Source organism: Clinocottus analis, unplaced genomic scaffold (assembly GCF_023055335.1).
Source record: "Clinocottus analis isolate CAN_PGR_092001 unplaced genomic scaffold, fCliAna1.0.p SCAF_3, whole genome shotgun sequence".
NCBI lineage: Eukaryota > Metazoa > Chordata > Actinopteri > Perciformes > Cottidae > Clinocottus > Clinocottus analis.
In genome coordinates, this window is record NW_027176042.1 from 16,348,296 (window position 1) to 16,372,821 (window position 24,526).

General features: G+C 43.7%; 1 protein-coding gene across 4 annotated transcripts in view; it reads left to right on the top strand.

The window, feature by feature from the left end:
• pax7a (paired box 7a) overlaps nt 1–24,526 on the top strand; it is a 45,314-nt gene that overhangs the window by 17,961 nt on the left and 2,827 nt on the right. For all 4 annotated transcript variants that reach the window (XM_068593649.1, XM_068593651.1, XM_068593650.1 and 1 more), the window contains 4 exons: nt 3,517–3,716; nt 11,053–11,218; nt 11,629–11,822; nt 23,130–23,370. In XM_068593649.1, the coding sequence (XP_068449750.1) occupies nt 3,517–3,716; nt 11,053–11,218; nt 11,629–11,822; nt 23,130–23,370 (801 nt within the window). The remainder of the gene's footprint in view (nt 1–3,516; nt 3,717–11,052; nt 11,219–11,628; nt 11,823–23,129; nt 23,371–24,526) is intronic.

Below are 24,526 nucleotides of genomic sequence, written 5' to 3' on the forward strand. Positions count from 1 at the left end.
CTCAGCGTCGCGGGGGTAAAGGTGGAGGACTGAAGGAGTCCGAGGGGTTGGAGGGAGAAGAAGAGAAGGAGCTGGGTTGGGGGTCGATAAGAGGAGTGAAAGGGCTTTGAGGAAACAGGGTGATGATGAGGATCCCATCTGCCGGCATCGTCTGAGGAGTCTGTCTGTGGGGTCACCAGAGGAGCATCTGGGAAGAGAGCAGGCTTTAAACCGCATAGTAACTTTAAAGCTGTTAACTAGCAGCCCAAGTCCTTCCAAAGATCTGGTCAGAATTAAAGCATTCTTATAGCAAAAACTGTTAAAACAGTTAAAGGTTCTCAGTTTAAAATTCAGAGTGTTAATAGCAGCACTTAACGTATTTGCTATGTAAAGGTTTAGTGTAATAAGTGAGCAGAGAATGAAATCACACTCCTTCATTGTGTGTGCGTTGTAATACAACTATGTGCATGCTTTGCCGGGTGCCCTTTAGTGCATGTCATTCTCAGATAAACACTGTTAGCTCAGCCAGCACTGCTGCCATTGTTTGCCCTGTTAGCACCGTTAGCTTCTAGTCGCCGGCTCAGCTGTTGTCATGCTGAGACTCGTGTGGAGACAATCCCTGTGCTCTGAATTTTGAATTGAGAATCTCACTGTAAATACATCGACTGATAGTTTTCAGTCATTGAACAACCATTATTTATTTTCCGGTACAACATTGCCTCGGTCACAACATGACTTGCTGCACAACACTTTTTTTTTTTTTAATGTTTTGTCAATTATATGCAGCACAGTCCTATTATAGGTCAGGGATTGATCGTCTTGCATTTTAAACAATTTCCTGTAATGAAACCATCGCTACCACATGCCATGACATTCATTACAATTTAGGTTAAGGTAGCTTTTACTCAAACCATACCTAGTGTTATTTCTAATCTCAATCAAGCACTTGTCTAGCAATAGTAATGTGTAAACCTGATTAATTCCTATTTATAATAGGTGCTATTTTAAATCAATATTGGGGAAAAACCTTAGAGGGCCCCTGGAGGAGAGTACACGGTGGTAATCATGCCCACTGGATGGCACATAATTAGATTCTAATTGGATGATAAGTAATGAGACAAGGCATGAGTGGTTTATCAATATCCCATGAACCTGTGAATGGAATTACCACCGTCGTATTATAGGAAGGTCTAATCAGAATGTACCTTTTTGTGCCGAGCAGACTATTAAGGAATTGACCTCAACAGCCCTGCAGGGATTTTGTTCGCTGAGTCCTATTTTGTCTGTGATTGTTAACATTTGCACATCTGTGAGGAGAAAAAGAGACATGAAATTAAGATTTTAAAGGGCTTTTATTGGTTATAAAAAGACTGATAAATGGCTGTCTTTATATCTTCATATCTGCTTGAGCCTATACTGACTGGCTGATGTATTCCAGCCAGTTTGTAAGTCATCTTCGCTTTGGGCGGACTCCAGTAAAACCACAGTGTGTAAACCAGAAGTCAGTATCAGGCTCTTTCTTACATCAACATGGAAAGCAGCCATGTGTTTTAATGTATTTTCTGTTGTCTATTCGCCCAAATGTAGTCGGCATATAGATGAGATTTACATCCAACCCCAATCCCTGCTGGACCCATGCAGCGTGTGCCATTTTCCATTTTCCCTTGCTCATTACAGGAAGCGCTGTTGACCTTGTGCTTCTGGATCATGTACAAGAGCAGATGTGTTGGCTCATAGGGCTTAATGGAGAGCAGCAGTACAACCTATTGTCTGTTGAGTTTTATCAGGCATTAGCCTGATAGCATGCTAAATGTGACACAGATTGCCGCAGCAGTTTACTTGCAAAATGAAGTCTGTGAAAGCGCCTCAAACAAAGGGGAGGAAAAGAAAATCATTTGAGGTGGAGAGGACGTTAGTGTCTTCCTCAGAGCCCCTCGAGTATGTGTCTACTCTGGCTCCACCTCTCCCCGTAGGACACAGAGGTGACTTTGGAAAGTGATCTGCAGACTGCATGGCTGGTCTCAAGTGTCGTCATGGCAAGTTACCGGGCAAATGGATATACGCATCCTCATGAAAACCAACAAAGGGATATGTGGTGTATGTACATATTCAACTTTGTATGTTCAAGGGTGTTCTGCAGCGAAGTGAGCCTGTGCTTCAAGAATCAATCTTTATTAAAAAGGATAAGACTGAAGAATTGATTTAATGAATGCGGCCTCATGTCCTGCAGCCACATGTAATCCGCAGAGAATCATTGAGCATGAGCTCAGGGGGACAAAAATGTTCGTAGACGACTCATAGAGTGGCCTGTAATGATAGTCTCCATATAATCCCATAATTCCTTGTTTAATTAAACTCTGGAGCTGGCCTTGAGACTCCGCCAGCTCTGTTGCTCTTTTGTTCTCACAGTTGTTATTTGGAGGCTAGGTTTGAGTATTCTTTTGTCCACTTATGTTGAAAGATTTGACTGGAGTGAGCTATAAACACAGATCGAAGCTGAAAAACAATGAGTTAGGCGGTAGGAACTCACCCGGGAAGACATTCAGGTGAGCATTATAGTTTTCATTCGAGCTGAATAGTGAAGGGCCTCTGTCAGAAGCAGAAATCTCTTCATACACCCTCTTCTTCAATATCTCCCTTTATTTTCTCTCTCCCACACTTTCTGGACTGTGCATGATGCAATCCAACTAGGCCTGGAGCAACACTGGCACATCATGCCGCCTTGTCAATGTCTCAATGAGGAAATTATGAAAATATGAATTTTATGACATGAAATGAAAAGGGCCATGTAGTTTGAATAGACATGCAGAGGAGGTGAAAATGATGCAATTTTCTAAATTCAGTTATAATGGTAATGTGCAATGGTAATGCGTATTTGCTGTCAAAAATTTCCCTGTCGGGCCGGATTGTACAGCTTTGTGCTGTATCTATATTCCTCGAGCAAAAATTCAGCTTAGTTGAATGCCTAAAAAGTAATGTAAAAAATGTTCTAATTCATTTAATGACAGCAGATGGAAACACATGGGACTGAATGGTTTTGGTGTGATATTGTGTTCTATTTTATACACTTTGGCTGAGCTGTGTATGATCAGTGTGCCCTGGGCCAATGAGAGAGAAAAGCAGGGTGAGGAGCAGCAAGGTGGCCTGTGCAGATTAACCCCGCTACCCACCGACACCCCCGCTCCCCCTCAGCCCTCTGCCTTCACAGCCTCTGGGGCCCCTGACAGAGGCAGGATTGTGTATCAGGGCCTCTTCTATATTAAATAAATATCCACAGATTAAGATAATATTCTCCCAGTTGTATATTTAGAGAAGAGTTGCTGTCACTTGAATCCTCTGTGTTGCCAGTCTCGCTCTCTCTGGAGCAACAAAAGAGACTCCAAAATGTAGATAATGCTGTTAGACTCCTTTCTTGATCAGTTGCAGCTCAGATTACATGCTTCTTTTTTTTTTACAGACACCCCTCAGTTGATTTCCACAAAACACTCCATAACTTCATAATCACACAGTCCTCTGTCTTCTTCCTTTCCAACTCAGGTAACCGCACAGACGAAGGTTCAGATGTAGATTCAGAGCCCGACTTGCCCCTGAAGAGGAAGCAGAGACGCAGTCGCACCACCTTCACCGCTGAGCAGCTGGAGGAGCTGGAGAAGGCTTTTGAAAGGACACATTACCCAGATATCTACACCAGAGAGGAGCTGGCCCAGAGGACAAAACTCACAGAGGCCAGAGTACAGGTACTAGTGACAGAACCAGTGAGACCAAGCAATGTGCTACAGTTTGCCTGCATTTCGTTTTACCCAAATTATCTAAACATACACCTACATATAATGGTCCCTAGCTCTGCAGAGGGGTTGAGTTTAATTGGTCCATGAGATTTCTGCACTTCACCAATGAACCCATGAATTTGATGTTAAGAAATTTACAGCAACATTATGAATGTCCCTTTTACTCTGGATAGCCAAAGAACAAACCGTGCCATGTGTTGATCAGCCTAAATTAAAAAGACGTTGGACTGCTCACGACTTCTCTTCAACGTAATTTGATTCATCAGTATCGTATTGGGGCAAAAATCTCAGATACGGAAACCTCAAAACCCGGGCAAATGCAACCGAAGATTACCGAGAGGTAATTGGGAGGGAAAAAAAGTTATTTCAGGTAATCCCATGCTTTAAACACATATGCTTACTTTAAAAACTCCACCTGCCAACATCAATGCTCTGTAGTCGCTCAGAGACTCCTGAGGAAAAAGTAGCTCACACTACGTTTCACCTTGTGCGTGCCTCAACTAGATCTATGCTGCGCGAACAGCAAATACCATCTTCTGATGCTCTGAAACATCAGACGCGGTGTGCAAAAAGCATCGTCTCGGATGCTCTGAAAACATATGAATATTGCCTTTCTTTCAGCAATGAATTTACTCATCTGTCCAGAAGAAGTTGTCCTTACAGTATAGTACTGCACTTGTAAGGGAGCTTGCTACTTATCATTAGCCTTCATGTTCAAGATGTTTTAGATAAATGCTCCAAATCTTTCACACTTCAGACACAGGAACCTGTCTGACAGCCTGGGTGCCCTGCTGTTGCATGTAAGATTGAAGGAATATATATACAGTAGAGTTATAGCAGCAGCTGTTCCAAAGACAGAGAGAGGGAGAAAAAAAGAGGAGAGGCGAGTAAGGGAATGCATTCCTGATGGATTCCTCATTTCGGCCTTTGGCCAGGATCTCATCCCATCACTTTCAAGCTTGCCGCTGCTTGTAAAACCCTCCACATATCACACAGGGTTCCTCATCCTCTCCAGGGACCCAATGCCCCGACAACAACATTAATCAATCAGCCGCTAGTAAAAAAAAAGAAGGTCTGGGGCACCCTCTCCTCTTACCACAGTCGTTCACACTCCCTCTGAACCCCCCAAACTCCTCACCGCATGCTAACTGTTCATCACACTACAAACATGCAGTTGGGGTAACTAATTCCACACATGTCTTTGTCCGTCTTGAAACCCCCCAACACGCAAGGATGTCCTGAATGTCTGAGTGTTTAATGCCTCACTCAAGGGAGGAGAAATTTATCTCATGGCTGTTATAAGGCAATATATTAGTTTATGTTCAAGTAAATGTGGAGGGGGAAGAAGTTAAAGCATCAATAATTTCCATTGTAAATCTCCTCAAATACATTAGGAAATAAGTATCTAGAAAGTAAATTCAATATAGCATTTTGTAGATTTAGTTCTTTGATTTAATAGATTCATTCCTAATTACTAAAACTGCATTTTCTGTCAAATGTTTAACGCTGGTAGTAAAAGTCAGGTATAAATGCATCAATCTACTTTAATTCAAAATCATCATGGAGGACAGTAACACTTCAGGTTTGAAAACAAAATCCACTCTTCCGCACCTGTGTATTTCTGGAGCCAAACTAAAATATCTAAACATGAAAGTGAGAGAAAGAAAGACGGCTGGGTGACTGCTGTGTGTTTGCTGTTAGATAATAGACTTAAATGATGTCATGTGAAAACCTGAGGAATTTGAGTCACGGCTATAATTTCTTAATGCTGTTTTCCTCATAATCTAATTTTTAAAGGCTTTGAAAGTCTCAAAAGGTCAACTCAAACTTAATTTTCTGAGAAGGTTACGAAGAAAGTGTCTCCGGTAGCCAAAATAAATAATGCCTATAAAGTATTCTTGTAGTATTTTCCCAAATGCATTTCAAAGGAACAACCTTAACAGCTAACATTGTTTATGGAGAATTAGATAATAAATTTAACTCGATCTGGAATAATGTAGTTTAAATCTGAATTATATGGTGTGTGCATGTCGATATTGTTTGCTTCACAGCGTTTTGAAAATGTCCACCAGCTGGGCTTTTACATAGGTACCAAAAAGGCCCATCACAGGGCAGGAGAGAGGAGACCCTTTGGCCTGAGAGCAAAGCTTCTCCAGCACAGCTGCAGTGACGCATCTTCCAGATGTTGTTGCAGACAAACTGGTGTTTGGGGCTGAGAGAGAAGGATAGTCAGAGGGTGTCAGTACTCCCACAGTCTCATATTTTAACTTGAATCTGTGTTCATGGTTCACGGGTTCACCCATTTGTCATTAAACATGGGGATAATGTGCAGAGCATTTTTTTCTCAGGTTGGATTTGGAGGTAAACTGTATTTCTGAGACAAACGTGGCTGCACTGGCACTAAAACACCACAGCCCAAAGCTGTGTTCCAAATTAACCTGCTAGGTTCTTGAGGAAGTGATGAGTGTTTAGCTTAGCGCTGACTCACAACCTAAACTCATAAACAGAGCCAACTCCCTCGTGGTTGCCCTCGTCTACCATTTTAACACCCTTCCACCATCCATCTTTATCAGCCCCGCTGCCCCTTTCAGCAGAGCGACTAGCGCTCCTTCACCACTATGAGCCCGGCAATGGTTTTTATTACCACACTGTCAAATTGTGGGATATGATCCGTATCTCTCAGCAATTAGTTCCAGGCTATCTCAGTGAGACGGGATACTGCCAAGTCCACCTTCGGTATGTGCGCCGCTGATGCACTGTGCGCTGCCACTTTCCATCTGATAACCGCTCAGTTTTAACCGGAGCAGGCAGCAGAGCTCGTTCTCTGAGCTATTAGGAGAAGAGGGCATCATTTGTGTCGGTTTCCTCTGCAGAGTGGACCAGGTGAGGGGAGCGCTGGGGGGAGGGGTAACTGGCAATAGGCTGCAGGCCGCTGTAAATCAGCGCTCTCAGATGAAGCAAATTACATTCTTCTCTATTTAGACTGAAAGTTTTTAAGAGAGTGACTCCTGAGACTCGGCTGAGGCTCATCATCTCAGCATGCCGCCTCCGGCTCGCTTTACAGAATCTGTCACATAGATCCTCTTTCATTACCAATAAACATTCTGCATGTAGCTATTATACTTAGTGGAATCTAATAAGGTAGAAGCATTGCGTTTTACGAAGCGTGCAAATCAATTTGGTAAAAAGTTTCTCTCTTTATCTATGGCTTGTGTTCGCCTGTTGATGCAATGGAATGAGCAGAGCGAAAAGACGGATATGCAGACTGTGTACTGGTCTTCATAGCTTCATGTGACAGATCAGTATAGGCAAATTCCAACATAAGTTGTCAACACAGATAGTGTGAATATAATCCCATCGGGAGGTATCAGGAGGTGCTACACAGTTTCTTGATTGTTATAATACCAGTAGAGTACCAGCGGCAAGAGAGACAATCACAATGGAGCTGAGTGGTGACAACCAAACCCAACAGGCAACTGTATTCCCGCCAGTATGGGTTTATGTTTCATAAAGGAATAAATAGGATTTGTGTAGATTGTAGGGCAGAAATTGTTGCAATGCATCAGTGTGAATGTTCTAACAGTTTCTTATTATTAGAATTTAAATGACTTTGGTACAGTGCTTCTGTACTCCTGATACTTATCAAGCTAATCCCACTCTCCTCTCAAATTCACACTCCTAGCTACTTTAATTAGCATAGTGCCAGTCTGGAAGGCAAGCAGGGAGGGAATCAGAGAGAGAGAGAGAGAGAGAGAGGGGGGAAAGAAGAGGGGGAGCAGAGAGGAGAAGGAGGGGGGTATTGCGTGGTATGAGACAGAAGAGGATTTGTATGTTGAGGTTGGTTGCATCACCCCTCTGTGTTTTTGTGGATATGAAGTCAGCAGCACATTTTGTTTTGTCATTATCTCGGCTCTTGGTATTCATCTACCGAATGTTGCAAATTGGCTCCTGAAAGGCGTCACACATTCAGTGCTCGTCTTTGACAAAATAATTCATGGAGGATTGTCTGAACGGGGAATTTTGAAATATGAGTGATCCTATTTAAGAGAAACAACAGAGAGAGATTTTTACTGCAGTGCAGTGTCACACATTTACAGTGTTTGTGAGTGCATGTTATCGCTGATCGGCGATAAGGAAATGCAAAATGCCACTTTATCGCTTTGATTCTGTCGGCTGAGAGTGAATGAGAGATTAAAGGCATATGAGGCAATGCAAGCCACCAAACTAGGGACTAAAACTGAATGTCTGCTGTTTGAGGCTTCCAACTAGATCCTCTTCTAGTTGTGCTTAACAACAACCTTCACCCTCCTCCAACTGTGTCTTCCTCCAAGCCTTCCTCTTTTGTCTCACAAGCAGGGCTAAGCTTGACTTCTGTAAGATGGGTTACTGCTCCTCCATCCTCCCTGCCTCCGAAAACTTTCCCATAACCATTCAGAGATAGAGTGCAGACGTATCCAAGTGCACTAGATGCAGGGAACCCTTTTAGTGCGTGAAAAGGAAACAGAAGTGAGCCACATGAATTCGGCGGCACACTTGTAGGTAGATAGGGAAGACATGGAGGAGCGCTGCAGCTCTCTGTACTGCAGAGAATTTAACCGGATTGTGGAGCGCAGAGGAGAATCTGTGGTCCAAGGTGACTTTGTGATCAGGTTCCAGAGCACAGCCTCAAATCCTCAGCTTCAGGCTGTGGGTTAGTCCATGTGCGAGTGAATGTGTGTGCGTACTGTATGCATGTGTGTGATAGCGTATGCACACTGTGATTTGCCACTTGCGTACATGTTCATCCAAGTCTGTGTTGAGAACTCGACAATTGTCCACTCAGTGAGTGGGGCATGCCCATATGTTGAAGTGAACACACTGCACCCGGCTTTTGTGCTCTCAGACTAAATAGAGCCTCCGCGTGTTTCAAAGTTTAGGTACATTTTGTGTGTCAACGTTGAAGCGAGCCTATTCAAAGCCTAAGAATACTCTAAATTACAATAAATTACAAGGGTACCCTTCAATGACATTCCTCTATGAGAGATTTTCTGGTGATTGGACAACCATGTCCTCCTGAACATTGTTTATAGTCTACTAATTTGAAACAGCAAACGCATTTTAAAGAAACATGTAGGCTGGGTCACATTTTCTATCAACATGATATGGAAACGTCACAAGATACTGCGAGCCAAGTGTTTACGGGCAACTTATTTAATTTATTGGTTGCTTGCATCAGCCTTCACTTTATGTATCTGCTTGAATCAACTAAAGCATGCTTCAACTTCTTTATGGTTATGCTTAGCCACTCACAACACTTGGTCAGGGTAAGATCCGGTTCTTGCTTGATATTGACAAATCAACAGTGACATGAAGTACAAGACACAGAGCTGAACTAAAACCCAAATCTTTGTGTTCGAAAAGTAATTCAGCAGCTTCCTATTGAAATTGTTTTTCTTATTTACATTTAAACTACAATGATAACAACCATTAGATCATATATGATTATTAAATGTACTGTTGAACATATAATTCCACGCATGCACTAGAAACAATAGGATAAAGTATAGTTAGGAGTTGAAGAAAGAACTGAAATGCAACACTGACAAAAGGAAAATGGCAAAAGCAAAGAGCAGACTTAAACGTTTAAGTGTTTTGTGTCTGCCGTGATGGAACACCTCCTTCCTATGCTTGGATGACAATGGGGGAAGGAAGTTAAAATGAACATAAAAGAAGGGTGGGGTGAGTGGATGAGGTCGGAGGTGAAGTGGCACTGCGGGGTGGGGTGATGGGGAGTGTGTGGAAGAAAGGGGTGTGCCCCCGTGCCCCCCTCCCCTTGGCCAGGCAGCTGTTTGTCTGGCCCAGTAGGAGCTTAGTTCAGACCCTGGACTACGCTCCACTACATCCCAATAGCAGAAATTTCACTGGAGCCACTCACCACATTTGTTTTGTAATAGCTGATTGAGGGATTCAAACGGGGTCTTTAGAAGCAATTAGGCCTGAGATAAAGATTCCCTGTTAGTGTTTTAGTTGTGAGTTTGGGGTTCATCCGACACAGTCATCGCCTGTTGCATCCAATATTCTTTCTGGTGACTAAACCAAGGTATAGGCAAGAAAAAAAATAACATCTGCTCTTTGTAGAAGCAGCGACTCTGTGAGAAAGAACCCACATTCAAATTAAGATCTCCGTTGGACCGAGATCCCTTGTAGGCCTATACGAGTTTATATGTATGTTTGTGTGTACAAAAAGAGGCAGCCCCCAAAAAGCAGTGAGTATGTCGCTGGGTAAGTCCCCTTGAAAGTGTCCCTCTTTAAGACCTGTTTAAAAGGGACGCCCCCTCTTTGTGTCCACTGTTCTCCGTGGCGTATGGAGGGGCTTTTGTCCCCCTCTTTCATGTGCTCTCACAATAGTCCGGGCCGTTTGAAACACAACAGTAGATGAACTGCGCTGACAGTGTATTAAACTCTGATGAATTGCCTGTGCGAGGCATAGATCAATGTCCTTCAACCCTTAGCACACAGTGAAGCCCGGGCCTTGTCTTGGTTAAATGGAACAGGTTGCTGGCTCTTTTCAAAAGGGCCTGATTATATTCATGTTTTGTTGAAGCAGAAGCCTTTTTAAAATGTGTAAATCTTGGCGGTTCAAAAGAGTCCTATTTTTCCCCCTTTTCATTCAGGGAATTGACATTGTGTGTCTGCGCTTTGGTCCTGCTCGTTTTGTGAGCGTTTTGCTATTTGCAGCCTTAGAACTCTGTGTCTTGACTCCAAAGTTTAAAACTGTTTCCTTCTCTTTAAACTGACTTTAAAAACAACCATATTAAACAGCATAGCAGTTATTGTTTATCTGCGTCTCGAGAGAAATGGCCTCTTTCAAAGCCTCCACTAGCTTCACGAACATACTTGAGGTGTATGATTTGAAGGCTAGTGGACTACCTCTGACCTTTAAATGACTTCTCCCCTCTGAAGGGGGCTTAGGGCAGCCTGTTTACACAGATCACAGCTTCAGCCACTTAAGAACAACAGGGACGGACCACTGAGCCTCAATGGCAGCTCCCACAGGGACTCTCTCAACTACCACCAGCACCACCACTCGCACTAACTGGCAGATTAATCACAGGTGGCAGGAGCCAGCAGACTCCACTGAGAGTCTCCTGCAGTCAAATGCTCACAGAGCAAACATAAATGGAGTTTGAGTGAATTTGAAAATTAAACAAAAACAACTTGTAACCTGCAGGAGCTCAACATTCAAAGATGAAAATGAGTTTAAACTCATGAGTTTAAACTAATCATTTTAACGCTCTTCTTTCAGGTGTGGTTTAGCAACAGGCGCGCTCGGTGGCGTAAACAGGCCGGGGCCAATCAGCTAGCGGCCTTCAACCACCTGCTTCCTGGAGGATTCCCTCCCACAGGGATGCCAAGTCTACCCACATACCAGCTACAAGAGTCCAGCTACCCCGGCACCACGCTATCGCAGGGTAAGAGCACAAAATAGTTCAGACAGGAAAGATAATTTAAGTATGCTCTGTACTTTGAGTTTAATCTAATTTTTAAGAAAGATTACATTAGCCCTATTTATTTGTGGTATGCCATCCTTATTTTATGTTCATGGGAATAGCATTATGAATTACATATGAACCATGTGCAGCTTATAACAACCATGCAGCAACCAGTTTACAATCACATCCTGTCATAGTGAAACAGAAATGAGCCTTCACGTAATAAAGTCTTTGCATCAAGAGACTTTTCTTTTTGGTAATCAATTTGAAGAAGGACACTTAATGTTTGAGTTAGGACCTTAAACCTTGAGGCTGCTGTATATGGATTCTTGCTTAGCTTCAGTTTTCCTAAATTCTCTCTGACCTGTTTCTGTTGTTCTTGGTGTCAGAGGGCAGCACGTTGCACAGACCCCAACCCTTGCCTCCATCCTCCATGCACCAGGGAGGCCTGACTGCAGACGGCAGCTCTGCTTACGGTCTCTCGTCCAATCGCCACGGCTTCTCCAGCTACTCCGATACTTTCATGAGCCCCTCGGCATCCAGCAACCACATGAACTCTGTCGGCAACGGGCTCTCCCCACAGGTCAGTCCAACAAGTTTCACCTCCACGAAGGTTACCCGTTTATATAACGTTCCCACAAATAGGTGAGAATTCCCATTCGTCATTCATCTACCACCCTCCTCCTCTCGCTGTTCACCATATTTAATTGTATTTGACTGAAATTAAAATTCAGAAACAGCATGTTCAGCAAAATAACTGTCAGTGTGGGCTTTTATGTTCGCCTTCCAAAGCCCTGGATTTATTTTAGCTACTCTAAATTGCTACATTTGTAAAACAATTGGATTAACATCAACAAATTAAAATTCATCTTGATAGTACCGCAAGTACTCAAGCTGCTCCAAACAGCGATTTCGACTTTCCTGGGACATCTAAATCCTTGCGCAGCGCAGTGAGAACACATGCAGATGAAATAATTAGCTAAAGCTTATAAATGTAGCCCCATAATCTTCTACACGTAATTGTCTGCAGCTGGAAGACTCACGATTTTCTTCATCTCTTTACTGCATGATTTCCATGGCAGCTCTATGTGTTCAGAGTGTCAGAGGCGATGTGCTCTCTTCTTGTGAGGTTTTCTGGTAGATTTTTCCTACCGGACACATGCTCTTGTGCGCTCCCGTCATGATAAAGAAGAATATTACCCAGGCTACTTAGGTTTCTGGGTTTCTTAATTGCAGTTTAAATCCCTAAAATATCTTCTCTACACATTCTCCTCTGTGCCATCTTAATGTGTCACACAGTATGTGCAGGTTTGTTTGCTTCTTCTTTGGAAGAGCGCTGGATTTAACCAACTTAACCTCCTCGGACACCTCCATTAATGAGCGTTTAAATTCGACTCTATGGTAAGGGTTGAGCTTTAAGTAGCACAGAATAAAACATGATTTGTATTGATGCAAATCGTGTGTACGGAGTGAATTATACATAATTACCCATCAATACTGGCCAGTCTTGCCCACCCTCACCAACAGGATGTGGTTAACAGGCAGAAAATAAGATTGAAATGGTGTGTAAAGAGTTGAAAATGAATTTCAATGCTGCATTTGTCCACAATTACCCCGTCGTTCACACGTGTTTTATTGGGAGTTTTTTTTTTCTTCTTCTTCAAATATTTCTCAAAGCAGATTGGAAACATTCTTGGTATTACCCTCTTTCTTCAGAGAAGAAAGAATTAAGGATTTTGTGACAAAAAAGAGATTTTCTCTCCTGCTGGAGCAACGGAGGATAACATGGAGGCTCACAGCGTGTTTGATTGTTAATCGTGGCACAGGGGCTTTAACTGCTAATGCTCTCACTGCAAACCTGCAGAAAAACACCAGGAACATGGAGTCGCTTTTTTTTCATTAATGGCTCTCTCTAATACTGGCATGGGGTGCAGTGTCGCTTTCGCTCCCTCTTCACAGGCATTCAAGAATGTTTCGGGATATTAAACATTTCCTGTCATAGTGAGGATTAGGACAGAGGCCTTTGGGCAACTGTACAGCATGGATTTTCACTATTCAATTACTCTATCAAGAGTGTTTGATTAAAGTCTTTAAAAAAGAAAAACACCTGAAATACATTTTTACCAGTTTTGTAATGCAGTTCTTTATTTGTAACTTAAATTGTGGATTTATTTTTTTTTTTGTGAAATGCATGTGGTGTGGATGTTTTGATGGGATGTTTGCGTGGCACCGAATTGAAATGTATTGAATGCATGCAGAATGCTGTGTGGCATTCCCATCAGTCTCTCAGCATGGAGATGAATGTTCACACTGACAGCAGAATCACAGTTCACTCTGTGGTGCAGCGTCCTGCTGGGCTGGGCAGCCCCCATCTCTCTCTCTCTCTCTCTCTCTCTCTCTCTCTCTCTCTCTCTCTCTCTCTCTCTCTCTCTCTCTCTCTATCCAAAAATCTCACGGCGCATGAAAAAATATCTGAAAATTACAAAAAGTTTTCCATATCCGACCTTGTTTAGTCTTTGCATTTTAACAATTTAAAAAAAAAATCTGTTTCAGCGTTGTAAAATCATCGACACACATACAACACCTCACTGTTGATTTTTCCGTAACTTCCTGTTTTTTCCCTTTCCTCTAATGGAAAAAAAAGACACACAAAGAAAGTCTCTATCGAGATGGAATTGAGAATGTGATATTGTAAGTTACAGAGAGCATCTGTTTGCGTGAGATATGCTTGTGCATTGGTATGTGCAAGTTATTTCTTCAAGTGTCTGGCATTGATGGCCTAGCGGTTGCTGTAAAGATTGACAAAAATTCTCTGATTCCCAGTAAATGGGCTGTGGTGGCATGGTGCCAAGTCTGTAATGGAATCCTGCAACGTTCAGCGATCCCGACAGGAGCTTGCGTCCATCCCAATCCCATAACCTATCCCGACAGCACACATTTTCCCATTACAGCCGGTGGAAAAACCGTCCGCACTCAAACTGGTTGCTGTCATTGTGGGATATACAACGTGTTTGGCTGGTTGAGGGAGCAATATATTAGGGGTCAGAGTGAAGCTGTGCATGGCTGGGCAAAAGGTATGAAACTAGAAGTGTGTTTTGTTGTTGGTCTTGTTTCGTTTAGCGGCACAGCAGGGGTTTGCAAGAAGGAAAGGCAAGGGCACAGGGGACAGCCAGTCCAGTATTTTTCTATCTGTTGTTACCTAAAGATTTAAGCTCACGTTTGCTTTTTTACTGTGTGGCATTTTTTCATTTTTAATAATCCATTTGACATAAGCTTTTGTCTCGGCCCCAAATGGCCACCACGATGCTTTAAATTTGAATTTTGCATATGTTGACTAGAAAACAACAAGACAAGCAGTCTTCCTATAATTGAAGAGGGCATGCTTCGACAGCCAGACACAGTCATCTATTAAGAATATGCTATACGTAAAGAAAAAAACAACAACCTGGTAATATGAAACTCTAAAGAGCCTTTTAGATACTTCTCAAATGTTTCTTTGAAGCAGTGTTCATGAGCATTTTATACGTGGGGAGACGTTTGGGCTGAATTCCTCATTATTGCATGACAGGGACACCTGCTGGGAGAGGAAAGAAAACAACTGCACTGGTGGAGCGCTGAGGCGATGCAAGAGAAGCTCAGTGGCAGAGTTGGGTTTCACTCTTCAGAGAAATTTCTAGAATATATATATATATATAAATTAAATAATAAGACCTAAAAATTGCAGTAAAAGCAGGAAATGCTTTGCAGTGATGTCGTATGATGCTATTTAAAATGATAAGGAAAAGTGATCGGGAGAAGTCAAAGGTATGATGGACAGAGATTTGATTTCCGTTTTAATCAAGGAAGTTAACAAAGTTTTGCGGGGAACTTTTTTTCTTTTCTGTTTAGCAGTTTTATGAAAGTGTTGTGTGTTTTGGAATGACAAGGATGTGTGTCTGTATCTGAGGAGGGCCTTTGGGCTGTGTGAGTGGGCCGGGCCTCCGCACACACACACGCACGCACACACACACGCACACACACACACGTACACGGGATCAGAGGCAGAGCGGCTCTCACCCCTGCCTCCCTTTGATCTGTGTCCCCAGGCCTGCCTGCCCGCGCAGCGCTGCACCGTACCACGCACGCTGACACCATGCTCACCAGCGACTCCCCACAACTGTCTGAGAGAGATAAGCCAGGGGAGACTCCAAACTGTGCTGCTGCTCTTCCATTAGCTAGCGCAGACGCTTCTTTTAAAAACGGGATGAATTATTTTTAAGAAGCAAGCTCTACCGTTGCCAAAAAAAAAAAAAAAAAAAAAAAAATGGAGAGGGGAAAATATACGGAACAATCTGGAGCTCTGGCTTCATTCCGCCTCCCTCCCTGACTTCTAACAAGACATTCTGCACCTGAATACCAATGAGAGGGGGAGATTCATGTAGTCCCCCACATTATTAAAACTTGGGCATTAAGCCTCTCACCGGGCACTGTGTCAGCTGGCAGGCTCCACTGACAACAAATCAAAGGGGATGAGCACATAGCCTGCATTCATAGCTCAGCCACTCGCAGAGCAAGAGGGGGAATACATACTGGTTAATTAGAACTCCCATTAAAACAAATACTGTTTCAATTTGGCAAGTATAAAAAAAGATGTAAGAGGCTTTCAGAAAAAAGAGACCTGCTGTTGGCAGCTGCCAAGAAAATCCAGGGACTGTAAATCATATCCACTGGCTATACTGTTTCTGCACAGATTATTAGTCGTTGCTGTTGTTTTGCAACACTTTTGAACTCTGAGGAAAGATTCTGTGTCTGTGACACCAGAAATACACCTCTGTGCACACCGTGGTCGTCGTCGTCGTGTTGCGTTGGCTCTTCGTCTTCTGTATCTTGGTTTGTTTCTGCAGCTTGAAGAGACTTATGCCTGGACGGACTGTAGTTTTTATGAAGTATGACAGAACAATTAGGATGGGGTTCTCCTTCTAAACTCAAAGCTTCGTGACACCTTGCAGCACATCACGGTCATAGCTGCAGCTTCACACACGGCTCTCATTTGCTAGCAGCTGACAGTACCAAAGCCTCCTAACCGTCTGTATACCATTTGTTGCTCCCCACATCTCTAATGTCTCCCGAGCACCAAGTGAAGCCATTTTCTTTTCCATTCCAAAATATTTTCAGTTGGAGCTTTATGTATTCATAATCTATTTTTCACCTACCAACCTTCCTTCCCTCCATTTGGCGTTTTGTCATCCCATGATGCCTTGCCAATAGTGCTTTGCTCTTTCTCTCTCTCTCCCCACCTTCCTCTCTTGCTCCAACTCTCTCCCCTGGAGAGGCAGCTCTTCTCCCTACGCCCAGATGAAAGGCTATGGCGGACAATAAAAATGCTATTTAAATGCAAGGGTGTTTGTGTGCGGGTGAGAGATATTTCCTGCTGAAAGTGAGCTGCTGCATCCTGATAAATAGTAAATATAAGGGAATGTGATTTACATTTATCTTGCAGAGGCAGCCAATATGAATTTCAGTAAATCCTAGAAGATGGGGATTTAAGGAGGAAAATGACTGAGACTGATTCACATGCTGTGTGTCCTACGCAGTTGAAATGCCTATAAGGTGGAGAGTGATACTGCTTTATTATAGGCACAGACATTGATCCTATCTAAAATACCTATTACACACGGACATGCACTGTGTCACATGCTCATCTGTGGCAATTCCCAGTCTCATACATACACAATTTGAAGGTGACTTATACTGAAATAATAATAATAATAATAATATTATGGATAATAATGAGCTGTAACAGCAGGGCAGGTGAAGTGGCTGTGGTGCATACGCTAGATGACCATCTCTGGGGTCACGGGTCAGGGTGCAGGGGGTTATGGGACGGCTGGGGAAGAAGAAGGGCTGGTTCGCTGTGAACCTGTCCTGCTAGCCGGAGGTCTCGGGTTGTTGTCTATCTGCATGTGGTTCCTCTTAGTTCCAGATGCCACTCTGACAGGTGCATAGCTGTGATTAATACTCTCTCTGACTTTCTCTCACGTTTTCTCCTTCTGTCCCTCCTTCCCCCGGTCTCCTCCTGCATGTCCCTCATTGGTTTCCTGGTCCCTGCTCCGCTGTGGACTTTGCTTTGCTGGTGACCCATTTGCAAAGTTGATTTAACACTCACAGTTTGCTTAGCCTTTTTTTTAAAAAAAGGTTGAAATACAAGTATCTATTGCCAGCATGGTTCATTGCTCGTGTCTCTTTCTCTCTCCTCCTCTCTTCCTCTTCAGAATAACATGAGAATATGGGAGGAGGTTGGGTCCTCAGCTGGTTGCCTCGTGCAGCAGCTCTCCACACTCAGTCTCCAGCTGAGAGCTATTTCACTATTTATTTACATGTAATTATGGCTATGAGGTGCAGATATTAACACTGTCAAGAACAATTTGACCTGACATTTTTCACTAGACCTGGCCCCTGCGGTTTTTAGCAAACAACCCCCACCCTCCTCCTCATCTTCCTCCCCTTTTTTTCTCCTCTCCTTCGATCCGCCTCGCTTTCCTTCTGTAGCTGCTCCCTCACACACACACACACACACACACACACACACACACTAACACACACACACACACACTAACACACACACACTAACACACACACACACAAGCCCTGCCTCGCTGAAACCACTCTCCTGGAATCAGAAAATCTGCCGTTTAATTTAAAAGAGGCGTTGGTGCAAGGTGCGGAGAGTTGAAGTCTGCTTGTGTGTGTGTGTGTGTGTGTGTGTGTGTGTGTGTGCACTTTGAAGGGGCCTCTCTTGTTCCCAGTGGCTGAATCCATCCCATAGTTACTCAAGCATATCACTAGCAGAGAATAGAGGATTGCTCCCCACACGTTCTCCAATTGCAGTCCAATAGACGGCATATTAACCTCTGGTTAGCGCGGGGGCCAAGTTTATAGCTTAAACTGTGGGATGTTTAAGAGGGAGGGGGACCTTCCTTCAGCTGGAGCAGCTGTGCTTTCTTCAACACTAAAACTAGCATGAGCCAAAGTGGGCTGGAGAGGATTTAGCTTAATGAAAATTTGCAAAGAGAGAGAAGAAGTATGGACAATCCCAAAATAAATATTCATTTTCCACTTGTTTTAGCTTCCTTTGTATGCATGAACAGCTTCACAGGGAGAAGGGACACAGGCGCGAGATGGCTAACATGTTGTGAGGAGTGACAGCTTGTTCCAGTGCCCACTAATCGTCCTCATCTGTGCCTGACTTGTCAGTGCCCAGATTCTGTCAGTGCCAATCAGCCAATTAATTGAACACAATTAGCACTCCCCACCCCCTCCCCCACGCGCACCACATTCTTCAAAGGCTCATTTCGCTCCCTCCAGCACCCTTCACCCTTCCTCCCATTCTACCTCTCATTCTGTCTCTTCATCCTATGGCGATGGTGGAAGACACTTTTCAGTTTTTATTAATGTGCCGCGGCCAATTAACGCAGTGGCATGCGGGCCAGAGCCCGTCATCTGCTGCCTGCCACCATCCCGGCTGTCTGCTGCGGCCCCGCGCCACCCCTCGCGTCACCTCCACCGTGACCAAACCGCTTTAATTCAATTTATGCAATCACTGTTATTTTTAAATAGTCATTTTGTCTGCTCAGATGAGGGGCCTTACTGCCCGCTGGGCCGGCCCTCTCATGTGAGGGATGGGGGAAGGGTGGGACATTGTGGGAGCAGGAGTCGACTGACTTTGGGGTCCCTGATATTTTCATTTGCTATTTATTCTTTCATCTTTGTTTTGTTTTAGGTAATTAGATGTTTGATTCACATTTTTTTAAAGGAGGATTGGATTTAATAAAAATGTATGTTTCATTTCCTAATGTTATTAAAGAAAATCTCTTTTAGAGTTCATACATATGTTTGTGTATATACATACGAATATATATATATATATATATATATATATATATATATATATATATATATATATTGTATTCTGTTTTTATGTCCATATATGTCTAAAATATGTTCAATATTTGGCAGTTCTCAAAGTCAGACACTGGATCTTTAGGAGTCCTCGGTGTCAGAATTAAACAGTATATTCTCGTCCTGTAATCACACCCTCAGGACTGGCCTTCAAATATTGATCTAAAATTCAGTGTCATGTCATCACTGTCTTTAATCACTCTCAGCTGAAGCGAGTATCAGCCGGGCAGATCTGCTAAGGTGCAAGATGCTATTCTGCACCACCCAGATAACTTACAGACATTTGGAGTGCTCATTTTTCCCTGTCTGCCCCGGTGACCTCTGCCTAACTTAAAGGTACATCTTGGGGGCATTTCGATTCGGGCAGAACAGGGTGCTATCGGTGACAGAGGAACTAATCCAGTCTTGCGCAGATTAAGAGTATTTGTGGAGTGGGGTGTGTTGGAGCTGGCGCCGGGAATGGAACAGAAGGGGCTCCTATCAGCTCTCCAGGCAGGCTAGCCCTCAGGCCAGCGCAGTCCTACAGGAGTCTTTGTACTTCCCAAAGCCTCCACTTTCCTCTCACTCACTCTATATCACTTTCTCTCCCCTATTCTGCCCCTCTCGCCCTCTTTCTATAGGCTATCATATTTTCACTGCTCCGTTTCCTTTTTCACATTCGTGAATTTGTGTTGTTTTAGTCCAACACAAGAGTTCAGGCGCCCACTTATCATCGTCAGGTGCTTGAACGAGAACTAACTCTGAGTCACAGATGTGAGGCAATTTAAGTTCATACGGCCGAGTATAAAAAAACATAAATGCTGCACATTTAAATATTGTTAAAGATATAAGAGCTAAATTGTCAAAATGTAATTACAACAACAACTTTTAATGAAAAAATAGGCTTGCTGCAGAACATCTGCACTCTATTTCTTTGCAGACTTTTCCTCCTTTTTTGTGTGTGTGTGTTTTTTTTGTTTTTTTCTTGTAACACTCACTGTTTCTCTCAGCTCTGTCATATTGTTATATTCTGGAAAGAAATCCAACAAAGAACATCTCGTCAAACATTCACGCAAACAAAATAAATGTAATTTGACTGTTGAAGAAATTAGGGAGGTATGAAAGGGCCTCTTTTTGTGTTTCAAGTGCGCTATTTATTTATCTGAAAGGATGCACATTGTATCAATTTACACTCCCCCATTCACTTCGCCACAGGCTGGAGGGCTCAGAAGTTGAGAGAATTAATTACTTTTTTATTATTATTTATAAAGTAATCTATCTGTAGAGAGGGAGCGGAAAAAGGAGAGGGTGAGGGGAGGGGGTGAGAGAGGCAGGGAAGGCCCTGGAGCATTGTCCTTTAAACTAGGTCCTGGCTCACATTATCTCCCAAACCAGCACTCACACAACGTCAAACAACAAACGAACTCTGGGCTGCTGAGGACGCTGTATGCAAGAAAAAAAGAGGGAGGTGGGGGTGGGGGGTGGGGGAGAGAGGAGGGGGAGAGAGAGAGAGGGAGGGAGAGACGCAGTGAGAAAGTCTTCTCTACAAGAGTGTAAAGACTGGGTGAGGAAAATAATATGGATGTGAAAAGAAAATTCTCAGCACTAAAATGTATCATTAATTTAAACTCCACAAGTCTTGTTTAATGCACCAGTGTGTACTGAGAGGTGTACTTTAACACTTGAGTGACATCCTGGTGCACCAGACCCCATTCAGTGGAACTGGATGCCATTAATATCTATCATGCTGTCTATATGTTATGTATGTATAAACACATTTTACAAAATGCTTTTTTTATGCGTTGCATTCCTCTCCGTGAGTAAATTCAATGGATATGACTTTGCCAGCAGGAATACTGCACTTTGTGCCCAAATGAATTATCAATAGTCTTGTTCTACAAAGGGTGCAAATTCTTTTTACGGGTTATTTGACTAAGTATCATTTAACCCCTGAATGGGAAATGAGAGAACTTCATGGGGACATCAAAGTAGCAAAGTCAGTCATCTAAATTGACCGATGAAAATTATAAAATACCGTAGATCTGGGTGAACTAAGTTCATCTTTAGCACCTTCATCAGATTGAGGGAACAATGTTGAAACAGCCTTGAATTTTTGTTCCAGTGGTGTGAACAGAAAATGTAACTGACGCACATCCAATAAGAACCTGATGACTCTAGTAAAAGCTCACCTTCTCCGTCTAGCACAACTCAAATCATTGAGACAGAATCCTCTTTGGGGGAAGGACGACTTAAGGATAGCAAAGTCCTCACAGATGACAACACTCGTTAGCCTCTAAAGTGGTTGACCCATCCTAATTCGCGAAAATCGCAAAGCTGCTACAATATAAGTGATAAGAATTAATTTTCTTTTGAAGAACTTTTATGAGCATGAATAATATTCGGCTCAATTGTTGGCTATTCTATTTCATGAGGAAGCGATGTAATCAAGCTTTAACTAATAACCAATGACTAAAATGGACTCATGCCCTCCAGCTGTCTCTCTCAGGACACTTAACAAGCTCTCCCTCCTTCACTCAGCACATCAGGACACATAGTCCTCTTGTCCTCCTCATAGTGTGCAGCTCGGCTCCATATGGGAGGAAGCATCACATGTGTCCAGCATAAAAAGAGAGCCATGAATCTCCCTCTTATGGATACATGTCACATGCTTTGTCCGCGGACCACAGATGTGGAGGGGACGATGGGTGGGGGTTTCCATACTGATAGAATTAACATGTGGAAATGACTAACCAGACGTTATGTTTCTGATGTACTTCGAGTGCTTCATATTTCCTGGGAGGCCTTTCCTGAAGATATGATTAACTTGCAGAATATCGTTAATTTTCCCTCTGTGGGATATTCCTGGCTTAGTGCATCATTTGTGGACTTTGTGGACATTTGCGCCTTGCCCTGTCTGCATTGTCTGCATATATGTTTGCAGCGTATGTGCGCAGGCACGCATGTGTCCATTCATGTGTGCATGCATGCAAACATATGTCTGCGTGTGTATCACCCCTGTGTAACCACCTCCATGATGGGCTAATTGGTTTAGCAGCCAAGGGGCCAAAGGCCAGTGCAGCATAGCAAAACTCAACATGAACCTGATGTTGAAGGGAAGGCTTCCATGCTATAGGAATGAAGCATGTGTGGGACAATTCCCTTTTTTTACCATCCCCTCCCACACACACACTCCACTTTCCTTTTTCACTTAAAGAAACTCGCAGCATAAGAAAACGACATTCTTCACAGTATTCTGGGCCGCTGTGCTTCAGACTGAGGGAGCACTAGAAGTAATCTCTTCCATTTTAACATATTTTGAGACCTTCTTCTGACGAATGTCACATGCTATTACATTAATCTAGAATATTGAATTGCAAGCTTTTATACACTATGAATAATATACACACTGTGATATTCAGGCCAGCCTCAACCTGCAGTATCAGCGGGCCCCTCAGTAAGGTTTGTAGAGGCTACTTTGTGTGGGGATCTGAGGGGATCATTTACCAGTTCCAACTCCATTACTATTCATGAGATGGGTAGGCTAGGGGCGAGGGATTAGGGACTCCCTTGGTGCTTGTTGTGCTGTAGGCTCGGGCTCAGGCCTCAGGCTTCGGAACAGGGGCTGTCTGGCACGGATGGTGGGTCTATTATCACCCTGGGACCCTTCTGTCCCACAGCAGAACACTTACTGGCAGTGCCAGCTAATGGAAACAGTCTCTCTTGTTCCCTTTCTCCTTTTTTAACCTCATCACTCTCCTTGTATCCTTCCCCCTGCTCTTTTTTTAAAAAAAGGGGAAGTTTTTCCCTTTCCCCATTTCAAAGTTGAAATGGGGTATTTCTATTGGCATCTCTACCGTGAAGTGCTAGGATGGCACTATATTTGCAGAAAAAAGTACTTTCCCTCAACTCTGTCAATGCTTTGATCCTCAATTTTCCAAATTTCTAACATCCTCCGTTCCCCCTTCCCCTCCAGGTGATGAGTATCCTGAGTAACCCCTCCGTAGCCTCCCAGCCCCAGCACGACTTTTCCATTTCCCCCCTGCACGGCAGCCTGGAGAGCTCCAACCCCATCTCAGCCAGTTGCAGCCAGCGCTCCGACTCCATCAAGGACAGTCTGGCTTCCTCTCAGTCATACTGCCCCCCCACCTACAGCGCCACCAGCTACAGCGTTGACCCCGTCACTGCAGGCTACCAGTACAGCCAGTACGGCCAGAGTGAGTAAACCCTGCATTGACATTTCAATGATGTGTGTTTGTGTTTAGCTGGAGTTGCATGCACTTTTGTCCAAACAAGAGTTGTTCCTTTATATTCTCCTCTTGAGTTGACTAAATACAAAAAAAAAAAAAGCCTATGAAGTGATGCCCAACTCCTCGGCAAGAGAGCCTCCTGACCTTTGCACCTTTGTTGGTGGAGGCAGACACGTGCTCTTGATAAAGACCCCCCTCAACCCACCACCAACACCACCACTACCACCATCCTCCAAGAGAGCTGCCTTAGTCACACCCCACTCCACTTGGATGGGAAAGAGGAGAGGGCTACTTCAAAGAACGGCACACCCTCAGGGGCCACAGTGTCCTCTTGCCCACCTCTCTCCCTCTTTCTCTCTTCTCCATCACACACACACACACACACACACACACACACACACACACACACACATAGAGACACATGCACACACACCCTTAGGGCAGGAAAGAGTTTGCTTTATTAGATTAGCATAATTGACTGATGCTGTCACAGCCATTCATAAGAGGTAAAATGAAGCACACTTCCCCAACAAGCCAGCCAGCGCCAGCTAGCCGACATTTGTTTGTATTTATGTGCAGCTCCAAGTCGATCTGCTGTATTGTGCATCTTTGTTTTCATGTTGTTGTGCGCGCGCGCGTACGTGAGCGCGTACCAATGTGTCACGTGTTGTGTGTGCGCAGTGTTTTGTCAGCGAGCAAGAAACTGATGGCAGTGCGGATGTGAGCTGATGTGAGGTTAATTAAGATGGTGATTGAGCACAGTGGATGGGTAATGAATGGAGGAGAGAGGAGAGAGCTGCTGTCTGCGGATGAAAATGATCGGCCATGTGGAGTGTGGAGGGCATGAAATCAGAGATGCCAAGTGTAATGAAGACTGGCACACAGAACACACACAGGCACCCGTCTGAGTGACAGCATGGAGACTTTACCAGGATGCACATGCTCCGTGCCAGCAGCGTGCCAACCTCAGACAAGGGACAGGGGAAGGGTTTTTTATCTTTCACTCTCACTGTGAATTGTTTTTCCTTTGACTCACTCGCTTCTGCCACAACTTATTTCAGCCTTAATCAGAGGAGTGAAAGGAGAGTGAATAGGACATACGTCTCAGGAATCTACCACCTGT